Source organism: Odocoileus virginianus, chromosome 19 (genome assembly GCF_023699985.2).
Source record: "Odocoileus virginianus isolate 20LAN1187 ecotype Illinois chromosome 19, Ovbor_1.2, whole genome shotgun sequence".
NCBI lineage: Eukaryota > Metazoa > Chordata > Mammalia > Artiodactyla > Cervidae > Odocoileus > Odocoileus virginianus.
Genome location: NC_069692.1, coordinates 19,311,694 through 19,324,865, shown reverse-complemented (window position 1 = coordinate 19,324,865; position 13,172 = coordinate 19,311,694). Strand labels below are relative to the sequence as shown.

At 38.5% G+C, this 13,172-nt stretch overlaps 1 protein-coding gene across 1 annotated transcript in view; it reads right to left on the bottom strand.

Annotated features, from left to right (window-relative positions):
* Positions 1 to 1,759: 1,759 nt before the first annotated feature.
* The window catches only part of ROS1 (ROS proto-oncogene 1, receptor tyrosine kinase), a 113,805-nt gene continuing 102,392 nt past the window's right edge, over positions 1,760 to 13,172 (bottom strand). Inside the window, exons 43-44 of the mRNA XM_070449921.1 lie at positions 10,634 to 10,797; positions 1,760 to 4,968 (exon numbers count right to left, since the gene is read on the bottom strand). Coding sequence (XP_070306022.1) covers positions 4,658 to 4,968; positions 10,634 to 10,797 — 475 coding nt within the window. The 3' untranslated portion in view covers positions 1,760 to 4,657. The remainder of the gene's footprint in view (positions 4,969 to 10,633; positions 10,798 to 13,172) is intronic.

The window sequence follows — 13,172 nt, the reverse complement described above, 5'->3', positions numbered from 1 at the left end:
TTCTGGCTTCTCTACCCTCTTCCACTGATCTATGTCTCTGTTTTATATCAATACCACTACTATTTTAATTCTATAGCTTTGTAATATAGTATAAAATCAGGAAACATGACATTTCTAGCTTCCTTCTCCTTTCTCAAGATTGCTTTGGCTAATCAAGGTCCTTTTGTCTTTTCAATTTTTTAAATTAATGTCTTATAGTTTTCAAAATATAGTTCATTCACTTCCTTGATTAGATTTATTATTTTTGTTGCAGTCATAAATGGGATTGTTTTCTTAATTTCTCTTTCTGATAGTTCATTATTAATGTAAAGTAAGGTGGCAGACTTTTGTGCATTAACTTTGTATCCTGTAACTTTACTGAATTTATTAGTTCTAATAGTCTTTTTATGGAATCTTTAGAGTTTTCTATATATAATAGTATCTGCAAATAATGACACTTTTACTTCTTCTTTGGATGTATGATGTTAACAGAGTTTGTCATATACTGTCTTTATTATGTTGAGGTACACTCCCTCTATGCCCACTTTGCTGAGAGTTTTTAATCATAAATGGATGCGGGGTTTTGTCAAATGCTTTTTCTGCATCTACTGAGATGATCATATGATGTTTATCCATCATTTTGTTAATGCAGTATATCACACTGACTCATTTGTGAATGTTTAAAACATCTTTGCACCCTGGAATAAAACCCACTTAATCATGATGTATCATCCTTTTAATGTATTGTCATACATACTTTTATTTTTTATTTTTACTATGTCTTCTCCCCCATCTAGAATGCTAGAATGTAGCCACCATCAAGGCAGAGACTTAGCTTTGTTTATTGTTCTATTCCTAGCACCTATGCTTTCTGTGTAATAAACATTCAATAAATATTTATGAATGAATGAATCTACATGGGAACACTAAACTACAGTGTATCCATCCTAAGGGGTTGTACGCAGTTATTAGAAAAACAAGGAATTTTTAATGATAAGAGAGAAAGCATGTGCAAAAAAGTAAGTGGGAAAAAAAGGAGAAACTAACCCAGCCATAAAAATAAGCTCACAGTGAGGAAGAAATAAAGAAACCTAAAAGGAAATATTCTGAGTTACATACAATGGCATTTGGGTTGTATATGTTGGCCCTTTGTTTCTTCTGGTTGTGAAGAAGCCTAGAAGGATTGCGATAGGTCTTCTAGTTTGGGCAACCCAGAGCCTTGATCAACTGTAAAAAAGCAAAACTGAATGGGCTCCTCTTCACCAAAGAGAGAAAGTCAAAGAGAAGTCAAGGACAACTGAACATTTATTCCACATCCATAAGGCCATTCTGAGGATAAAAGTTTGAGTTTACAATGAGGGAGAAAACTAATTTTTTGTCTCCTTTAATATCCTTTACCATCATTTCAAGGACTTTCAGCATTTCAGGCTCATCTAAGTCTGATCTGAAACTCAAAGGAGTCCACAAATTTCTGTAATATATCTAGCTCTCAAGAGATAGCTCAGGATCAAAAGAATCCTCATGAGTGTCCCTCTCAGCAATATACCAGTCTTCTGGCATCTCTTTTATGAGCTAAAAGTGAAAACTTGTGAAATGTGTTGGAAAAGGATGATGAGAAAGCCAATTCACCCATTAAATATGAATACTTACTTTCTATTAAAGATACAAAGGGTTAAAAGACACCACCTGAGTTTGGAAAGCTTGCAATTTATTCAAGTTAATAAAACATATAGAAATAAGGTAGAAATACCATACCACAATACCATAATTGCCAGTTAACAAGACAGAAAGACAAGAGCAGCAGTAATTCTGATAAGAAGGAGGGGAGGAGTTAGAGACAAGCCTTTCCAACAAGTTGGAATATGAGCTGACCCTAAAGGATGTCTGGAATTTAGATAAGCAGAGAAGAATAGGTGAGAACATTCCAATAGGCCAGGGAAAACCAGAATGGGTAAGCAACACAGAATATCTCAGATCAGGGACAGGTTCTTTTCTCCAGGACATTTTGAATAAAGCATTTGCAGCAGAATTATAGCAACATATTAATTCTATCCAGGTAAATCTTTGTTCAACTGGCAATGTTAAAAAAAATGTTTTTCATTTTCAACTTAAATATTTTTCTTACAGACTGTTTGTTTTCCTTGAACAATTTAAAATGAAGGTTAGAGTTATTGATTGGCTTTGTATTGTTTTGTTTTGTTTATACCAATTATAACTTCTGCCTTTGGAAGCCATAATTTCTCTCAAGTCCAATATTCCCAGGTCATTTTTGCAGATAAAAAAATTTATCAATGAGATTTTATTCTTCTGTTAATTTTTAGTGAATAACACATTTTAACTAGTGCCGATTTTAGCCATAGCCAATTTTTCCCTCTTGATTATGAAATCTAATTTTTCCAGAATAAACTTATAGTTTTCAATATTATCAGCCATTTGTATTTTTATCAATTACTTTGATCTATAATAAATTTTCCTATGAGATTTCAGCCACTGTCTATTTTATGTTGTAATAAATATTTCTACCAATATCATTTATTATGAATTAATTTTAAAAGTCTAATAATTTGCAATTATATCCTAGCTAAAACATGATAGTTTATGGGCTGTTCTCCTCAGTTATTCTGTAAATTTCTCTATTATCCAGATTGTAATGCAAGTGTATTGTACCGAAAATTCAATTCTTCTATACATTTCTTTGTGCATTCCAAAATAAAGTTTCTGTATTACTTTGGCAGAGCAAGAGTCGTAGTTGCAAAAAACAGAAACTGACTCTGGCTGACTTAAAAGAAAAACATTTATTAAAAGGTTATGGAGATAAGTCACAGAATCCTTGGGGGGGCTTGAGAACCGAACGCAGAGGCTATGGAGCAGGGAACCCCTGCTAGAAGCAGACAGCAGAACCAAGCCCCCAGTCTGCCTGCCCCGGCTGCCGGAGGCACCAGGCTCCAGGCTTGCTCTCCTGGCTCCCCTGGCCCTGGACGCTGCGTTCTGGGAGCAGACTAACTCCACTTGCCACCATGACCAGGGATGACTCACTGGGGACCCTGTTTCTTTGCTTCCTTCTCTCTCGATTAAAAGCCTGTGGTGGGTGTGTCTGAGTGGTGGGGGCTCGGGTCACTGCCTGCCTTCTACAAAGGCATGAGATCTTGGGAAGCAAATTGAACATGGCTCCCCATCTGAAGATAAAGGTAGGGGAACTCCCCAACAGGGGAAGGGGCATCATATGGTGGGCCAACAAAAAGAATGATCAATGCCCATTAAAAAGTCCGAAGATCAGAGGGAAAATACTCTGCCTGTTCAGTGGATACTAGATGTGACAGAGTGGCCATGACTCCTGGACCCTTACCTGGGGGCTGTTCACCACAGAACAAACACACTGACCTCCTTGTGTGCCTTACCACACAGCCTGTCATCGCTGCAAGTTCTCAGGCGGTGGACAAATTTAAAAATGAACTAAATGACCCAAAGCGAAAATGGATCCATGTTCTGCTTCCACAATAGTTTTTAGCAAATGTTATTAGTATGATCAAAGTACTCTTTGTATCTTGTGAACATTCTGTATGCTGCAACTAAATAACACATCGAATACTTTCATTAGATCTGTTGTGAGAAGACTTGAAGCTTTCTGATTTAAATGGGCAACTGCAAAGAATGACTGGCTTTAAATTAGTGTTTCCCTGAAGTGATTTTTTAATAGTTCTCATTTAGGTGCTTATTATTTTGTATGGTTGCTGAAAATCATACAGCTTGAATTAACATTATATTATCATTTGTATTTAATTTTAAGGACAATTTCGTAACAAATGTAATCGTAAGTATTTTATGTAGAAAATAGATATGGCAAATAAAAAATCTGTATTAGCTAATTCCTATAATATTAATAGCACACAAATCACAGAGTCATTTGTATATGATCCAAAGATCATGGAATGCTAAACTTTAGGACATAGAAATCTTCATGGTCCTCTTTGCAATATGATTGAAACTGCTGTTCCAAGACTCCAAAAAACAAAATATTTTAAGTTGTCATTAAGGACAATATTTTTTGTATTAATAGCTTTCTTAACGACGTGTCTTGGGTGCTGGCTCCTTCTTTATGTGTAGAGTTATTTAGTCATTTCCTTTGTCCTGCTTGGGATAATCTGTAGTTCACTTGGCCCCCTGAGCACACTTGTTCTCCTCCTTCAGGTCTTTGAATGTACATGTTTTTTTTTTCTGTCTAACTAAAATGTTGCTCTTAGAGCCCAGACTGAAGAGTGGGAAGTGGCCTAAGGGACCTCAGGGCAAAGAATTACAGTTTCATTTCCAGACTCCTTAGTCTTTCTAAGCTTTTCAAATGCTCAGAGGTTCACCACAGAATTCTGCTCAAGGTTAGACTGTTGGTATGGAGATTGTCTCAACCTAAACCAAAAGGCTCTTAGAACCAAAATTAGAATACAGGAGAGTATTAATCTGATACTTTATGGGCCGTTCTCCTCAGATATCCTGTAAATTTCTCGATTATCCAGATTGTAATGCAAGTGTATTGTACAATTCTTCTATACATTTCTTTGTCCAGTGTTAATTTGGAGTCACAGACCACCACACCACAACACCTATCACTCTACTAGGTTTTCTTTCAGTGACCACTTAATGGGAGGAGTGTTTATCTCAACCCTGCATGTCCCAAACAGAGCTGTTAATCAAACCCATCTCCATACCCACTGTGAGTGAGGCAGGCATAGTTCAGGCCTTCAGGCTTGCCAGGAGGGCAGTAAGCCACTTGTTTTTCTTGGCAGATAGCTTTGTCTGCGTGTGGTTCCTTCTCTTCTTTCCTCAGACCACAAGATTCAGATTCCTCAGAGCCTAGAGGACCCTCAGAATTGGCTTCACCTTGTCTGCATTCTGTAGCAAGTACCATGTAGTGTAACCCTTCTTGGTTCTTGGTTTCCATTAAAGCAACTGACGTAACGTCGTCTGAATTCAAACAAATTGGATGACCATCTTCATCTGTGAAAAAAAAAAGCAAACATGATTCTAGCATCTGCTTGGTTTCCTGTATTTGTAATATCCAGGCTCTATGAAAATTAGAAGAACACCAGCCTTGCTCATTGGTTCAGTAAGCATTTATGATGACCACTGAGGCAACACAAAGATAAAAGACATGTTCCCTGTCCTTGATACTGCCGCAGTCTAGTTACGAGAGCAGAAGTAATAAAATGTGATGGAAGGTTACATGTGCTCATGTAAGAAAGGAATACACGAAGCAGTAAGAGCATAGAGGTAACTCTGCCATAACAGGTGACACAGGTCTGGTCTTTGCGACAGAAATTAAGTGGCCCTAGGATGGCCCTTTTTGTATAAAGAGCTTACCCTTTCATCTTGCCACATCGGCTAAAATATCCACCTTTAAAGATGTACTTTTTTAGATCAAGGAAGTCAATCATTTATTAAGCTAATATTTATTGCCTGCATACTGCATACCAGGCTGTGTGCTAGATACTGATGTTATAACAGGGCACGAAACACATTTGTTGCTATTTGGGGTTTACACTCTAATGGGGGGATACAGACAGTAAACTAGTGGACAACTAAATCTATGTCAGGTGGCGATAAACACTGATATGAAATATAATCATAATAATTGTTATTAATACTTACAGAGTACTAATTACATACCTGGCACTATTCTAAGCTATATGCCTATAAGTAAGGCATTCTTATTCTTATTCTTACATTCTTATTCTCATTCTTCCCCTATTAAGTAAGTACTGGTACTATCTCCATTCAACACAGGAGGAAATTGAGGGCAGAGAAGCGTAATACTTTGCCCAAGGTCACACAACTAGAATCTGAACCCAAACTGTCTGGCTCGAGTCTGTGCTCACATTGATCTCCCCAAGCAGAGAGGAGCTGCCGTGCTGTGTACAGAGGAGGTGGTGGGCAGCATGCCCTACAGGAGTCCTTGAGAGGGGCTGACTCCAGGCGCACATGGGCGAGGTGGGGGTGCCTGCAGAAAAACGGATAGTCAGAGGGAAATCTGACCTTCTTCACAACTGTGCTCATATTATTTTCTTTCTCTACTTAAAGGCTGACCTTACTTAGAGACGTATAAGAATTCTATTGAAACCTAATAGCAGAGCTTCTGAAACATTCCACAAAATTCTAGGGAATCTACAAGATAAACATACACATGTATGTTGTAGGAATTATTTGTTTTTATCCATGTTTTCCAATCCCTGAGTGTTACTGCCTGGATGAAAAGTTTACAGTCAGAAATGTAACTTTCCTTTCACATAGCATCACATTTTACAAATCAGAAACATTTCAGTCAATAGATGAAGGTCCCTCCCTTTCTCCTAATGATACTCGCAGCACAAGAGCGTCCAAATGTGTGGGTGAGACCAGTCTGGCTGCCAAGCTTCTGTGCATACCCCAGGCTCGATTTATTTGGAATGTATTTAAATTGAAATATCCGAAAAATTTAAAGAATCTCAAAGGATGAAGCGAGGCGCCATTGCACCTATTTATTCCCTGATGGAATTTAATGGATCTACCTATTAACCAGGGCTTCCCCAGTGGTTCAGCGATAAAAAATCTGCCTGCAATACAGGAGACACAGGAGACATGGTTTTGATCCCTGGGTGAGGAAGATCCCCTGGAGGAGGGCATGGCAACCCACTCCAGTATTTTTGCCTGGAGAATCCCCGTGGACAGCGGAGCCTGGCGGGCTAACAGTCCATGGGGTCCCAGAGAGTCAGACATGACTCAGTGACTTAGCACGCATGCACACACCTATTACCAAGTTCCAAATCTGAACTACAAAGCTTATTTTATTATAAAAACATATGAATCACTGTTCTTGCTCTGTCTTAGTAGGTGTTTACTTCGTTTTTCAGGCCCTCCCCCACGGCTGAATAACACAGAGGCCAGGCTGCAGGCTCTTTGGTATCACCCCATGTTCCTCTTCATTATTCCAATATCATTCTAGTATATTTCAAACCATGTGAATAGTCAGTTTTTCTAAAATATCTCCTGTAAAAATAAGCTTATCAGATGCTGAGTTTGGTTAGTGCCTATGTGCTGAATATATATGGAAGGCTCCAACTGTTATGATTATTGTCAATCTGTACTGATAGCCATTGAGAAATGCATAAGAATAACTTGCTATGCATGAAAATAGCAATAAAAATATCAAAAAATGATAGGAAGAAATAGGATTAAACTGCCCAGTGGCCCAGATTATTGAGAAAATTAGGATGATATTCCTGAAGGGCTTAAAGAAATTAGGCTAAAGGAGTTTAAATTTCAACAAAAACATATGCTTATAACATAGGTCTAGGTACTCACATTATCAGCTGCTTCACTGCCATACCTTTGGCTCATTAAATAGTATATTGGGAAACATGATTTAATGTTTTTGCCTACATTGGAAAAAAATTCTTTTCCATAAGGCAAATAAATTCTATTTTTACAAATTCTGCTGCAACATGTCAAAGAAAAATCATTAGCTCACTATTTCATCGCTTCATAGTACTTAGGACAATATTTAGTAACTTGACACTGGCAAGCTTTCAGCAATGAGTACATCTTCTTATTGCATAAGGAATTTATGAGAGAAGGGGTGGGTTGTTTATTTTGATTTTAAAACTACTAAATAGAAAACTTGCAGGTCCTTAGAGCAGAGATCCTGAGCAAAGACAGCATGCACTTGGCAACCCTTGGTTTAAGAGGGAAATATTAAAATAAAGACTTCCAAGTAAGACAGGGTATTTACAGACGAGACATATGCCGGCTGACTGGCTATGTTTAGAACAGCAGAGGAGCATTTAGATTTGTTTCCTGTAGAACTCTCTGGGACTGATGAGGTGATGTTTACACAAATGTTTGGATGAAGTCACTAGGATATTTTTACTAGATGCCCAGATATGTTACTAATCTTCTCTCTATCCCCTCTCCACCCCATTAGGTCAGTAGGACCATAGCATAGGCATGGTATTATTGCTCCCTTAATCCTAATGCCCCCCTCCTTTTTTTTTTTTTTCAAGAAAGTCCTCCTAGTGGCTTTACTTGTCTTCTTATATATCTCTGACAATAACAAAGACGACTTCTTACTGCTTTGTTAAATACATCCACCAGTCTGCAAAACAGCAAACTATTATTAAACACACTCTTTTACTTAAAAGTTAATAAAGTGTAAGCTTGCCTTAAAGTGACTGTTCTATGATTTCTATCCTTTGCAAATATTCAACCTCTGCTTTTCATTCTATTTCTTCTCATTTTTCTGTCACTTTTGTTCGGTCACATGCCAATTATCAAAAACAGTGATCCCCATATATCTTTCCATTCCTTGTGGTCACGATTTACATTTGTTGTAGATTTCAGAATGTGAATTTCTCATTACCAAAATCATTTATCTGTCATGGCACAGACTTGTTTCTAAAAAACTATTAGAGTTTGATTATATTCCCTGTTAACCTCTTCCAGTATCCTTATTCTGCCTCGTTATGTCTGCTTCTCTATTTTTTAAAAATATCCTTTAGAATTTTAATTCAGTCTGTCAACAACTTGGCGCCTCAATAAATTAGATATAACCAGGACAGATTTTCTAGCAGGCCAAAAGTAGCAAATTCTTTCACTACCCCTAGCTATGCAGAACACTAAAGATAACAAAGTTTCCTTGCCTTAGCTGCCACTCTGAAGTCTGAGAGTAAAGGCTCGAGAATAGAGTTCTGCTCCAGCCGCATTCAGCAGGATGACCATGGGCAAGTTACTAATCTCAGTCTTTTCATTTGTAAAATGGTAATATTATAATGCCCACTTCATAGGGCTATTGTAAGGATTTAATGAGTTAAATAGCACAAGTGGTATACTCAGAAGTGCTGAAATAAAGTTATATAGTATTGCAATTAAAAGCCATTCATTAAAAGGGATTTGTCCTTAATAGATACCGTGAACAGTTTGGTATTACTTCAGCTTCATAGATGAACTAGGTAATGCTACATGGTAAAAAGATTTCTGTAAGGGTTCATAGAGACATCTGGTAGACCCTAAGGTAAAGCTAAGCTCTCAGGTCTTCTAACACCAATTATGGCAGCCTTTGCTTTTTTTTTTTTTTTTTTTTGACAAATGCCTGTACACATTAGAAGGAAAGGCTTCTGTGAGCAGAGCTGAATTTTGAAATATAACACAAGTCAACTGTAAATTCCTCATATCCCCACAGAACTCTTATTCTCTGCAGTGTTTGACCACTCCTGACTCTGAGTCTCTCTCTTTTCGATTTCCATGACATCCTTCCTCTTCCCATTCTGACTTCTTCTGAGTGCCCACCAAGAAAAGTCAGTCAGTCTTCTGTCTTCTACCACTGACACTCTGCAAATCATCAGCTCAGCTTCATGATGAGATAGCAGATAGCGCCAATGTGAGATTATTAACAAGGCTCATTCTGAGGAGGATTGGGATGTATGCTCAAAGCACATCTCTTTCCAAATTGTCAGTTAGCTGTTCATGTTAAAGAAGTCTCACGATCACAGTCTTATCTCCATTCATGTCATGGATCGAAATTTACTCAAAATGTGTAGCTAGAAACACAGCAAACAAGACAAGCAGATAGTCATCCTGGGCTTCTTATTTTTCCCTGCTATTATTCGTCAAGTGCATCACTCAAGGTGAAGGTCCCACTGTAGAGAGATGCCTCCAGGGCAACAATCAGCCATTGTATAATCAATCAGTGCTGAGCCAAGAGGCTAAATTTCCGAGGGATTCTGAGTCATGGTCCATCTTGCCAGGTTTATTTCTAAGCAAGAATGTTTGCATTTGAAAAAAAAAGAAAAAAGTCCTGTGAACTTTTAATTATGGGATGGAGTTTACGAACAGCTGGAAAGGATCATGTTAAAATTTATTTTTCTGCAGCCAATTAGGCAAATGTATTATAAATCTGTCTTTGGAAATGAAGTAAGTGACTAGTGTGTTTTAATACTGAAATTCTGAGGTGGAATTACACTAGCCTTTATCAGGATAGGACCCACTACAATAATCACAGCAAACTAACTAGGCAGTTTGAAGTACTAGATTAGATATACACACATGGATGACTTTTAAAGACACAGTATTAATGCAAAAAGGAAGAAAAGAAGCAGTGTATAGCACTGAAGTATCCATGCATACAATACACATTTTGTAGAAAACATAAAAATGAACAGAGACACATTAAATGGCTACTTGACAGGTAGAGAGAGGAAATAGAACAAGAGAGGTACATGGATATAAGGGACTAAACCAACAAATGAAAGAGAAACCCTGCATAGACCAACGATGATAACGTACCATCAACTGTAATTAACTCAACTCTGACATTGGGGTCCAAACTGGCATGAGAAGTGGAGAATGAAGAGAACAGCCCTCATGAAAATATAGTCTAATGTGTTAATTCTCTTCCTTACTATCTTAGGTTGTAAATCCAAGGGCCATATCATTATTATTTTTTTTTTAATGTAAAGAACAAACCAAAATTACTTTCAAAGAGGAGGATAATAAATACTTACTTATGAGGATGGTGCCAGTATATTATTCCCTCTGTGCACTGGAAGGTATCTTCCAGGTACATCCCATTTTGACCTTGTTCAGTTAACACTGGAGAGAAAACCCAGAAATTCTGACGAAGAATCAAACTTACCTTCAAAGCCTTCATTTATGACTCCACTGGGGTTTGCTTCTCCTCTGCTTTGAGAAATGCTATTTAAGGAAAAATTTCTGAATAACTGAAGCTGTTCTTGAATTTTATGGAAGGTAGGTCTTTGGTCAGGTTCTTGAGCCCAGCACTGGGTCATTAAATTCCACCTGGATATATGAGTAAAGACATGAAAGTAAATGGTGACTGGATATCATTAGGTAGCCATTACTGATAACCTGGGTAAGGTCATTTCAGAAGGAAAAGAATTTGAGTTACTGCCAGTTTTCCATAATTAATATAACTGAACCAGAACAAAAGCTTTTGTTTCTTATTTATTTAATTTCTTGTTGTTGTTTAGTTTCTCAGTCAAGTCTGACTCTTTTGCAACCCCACAGACTGTAGCCTGTCAGGTGCCTCTGTCAGTAGGATTTCCCAGGCAGGAATACATTTCCTTCTCCAGGGGATCTTCCCAATCCAGGAGTCAAACCCCTGTCTCCTGTATTGCAGGCAGATTCTTTACCACTGAGCCACAGGTCAGGAAGATAACAGTTCCTGGCAATATAACCACCTTTATTAGAAAACTTCTCCCTTCTGAAAGGCCAACATTTAACAATTATTAATCAGATAAATATACAGTTAGAAAATGTTTACCAAACCAATAAGAAAACCAACAGCTATACAAATTATTGAAGAAGCTGAGATTAAATTTTACATTTATACATTGATATCTGAAACAAAATCTAAGATGTACTCCAAGCCACACAGATATTTAGTGGCAGAACCAGAGGCAGAAATCAGATCCAGTTCTTCACTGTCAGGTTAATTAAGATGCTCAGTTTCCCTGGCCATAAATAGCTGGTTGTTTAATATTATTTTTTCCTTAGTGATTGTCTAAGACATGTCTGTACAGAACTCTCAATGAGCGTTCATTCATTCATTCAGCAAAGATCTGTTGGACACATTATATACAAGCAGGATATCAAGATCAAGAGACGTGGCGGTATGGCTCCTGACCTCATATGATATATAAAGCACATATAAGAGGGTGGCAAAATTTACCCGCTACAGCTCACAGGAACAGGGGGGAAAGGTAACTCTTTTGTTAGCTTTGTAACTGATTCTCAAAGCCCCACCCAGCAGAAGAAAATTAACTTCATTTAGAACAATGCCAGTTGTAAACTAGTCTGTTCTGAAAACCACCCTTTTTAGGTAATCCTGTCTTTTATGGCTAATAACTCTCTGTCTCTTATCTTCAGGCCATTCCTACTCCCTCTGTCTTCCTCTCCAAGGGGCTGTCAGGATTTGAATGAGCTGTACTGGGCCCGTGAAGGATGCTTTGGGCCCCACTGCGCCCTCCAAGCCTTCTCTAGTCTCAGAGTGGAATGATGAGGAATTCCATAAGGAGCGACTGGTCTGGTCCATCCTGCAGGCATCGGCTGCTATCTGTAATCCATGATCTCTTTACCTGCTCTTTTTGGTCCTTCTCACGCAACTGGTCCTCCAGTTTCTCTCTCTAGCTGCGGGCCTCTCTGAGACTGCATCACATCCTACATCTGCTGACAAGGCTCAGCTTCTGCTGCCTGCCTACAGGATGCTCCCTAGCCGAAGTTCTAGCTTTCAACAAAATGTTCACTTTACACAGGGAAACAAAGGAGGCTTGGAAGTTCAAGCTACATGTTCTCTGTCTGGACGTGCCAGTCCATCCTACTCAGGATGCGGAGTGTCCCTGTCAACGCGGGGGGTCCCTGCTCAGGGATCCCCTTGCCATCCTGCCAGGCTGGGAGGAGCAGGCAGCTGCTCCCTGTGTCTGGGGGAGCAGACACACCTCATCGAACTGAAGCCTCCAGAGGTTTCAGGACCTAAATATCCAACATCTTCACACTCCTACCTCTGTCAAGGTTTCTTCTTCCTCCCTTTGTCCAGAGCGTAGAAGGAGTGGAGTTTCTCTTCAATTCTTCTTGCTTGTTAGATTATATAGAATTATAGGTTTAGTAGCTCAAAGTTGCCATTTAGCAAACTAACAAGGAGCTAAAAGATTCTACATAACCCGCTCTCTGCTCTAAGCATTGTTTCCAAGTCTGCTGACTCACTAAAAAGGTCAGTACCTGCTCTCGTCTTTCACTCTCTGGAGCTAGAAGGCTGACTGGGGGCAGAGAGAGAAGCACTAATAAAGAAACATAAACTGGGAAGTATTTAAAAATGTTTGTACTACCATATCAACAGATAAATATATAATTAAAAATGATAAGTTCTAAGAATGGTACTATAGAAAACAAATGTGAACTCTAATTAGAGATGGAACATTTTTGGTAAGTTGTTCACAGAAGAATTTCTGCAAAGGTGACGTTTAAGCCAATGAACTCTGTAGAAAAATAAGATGCTAGTCACGGGAACTGGGTGGGGATGAAAGTCAGGGAACACACTCGAAGAGGCAAAAGCATGTGTAAATTCCTAACTTTGGAAAGAACTTGGCACATTTTAGAATGAGAAGGACAGCCAGTATGGGCTATAGAGCAGTCCCTGAGGGGGAGAGTGTAAGAGA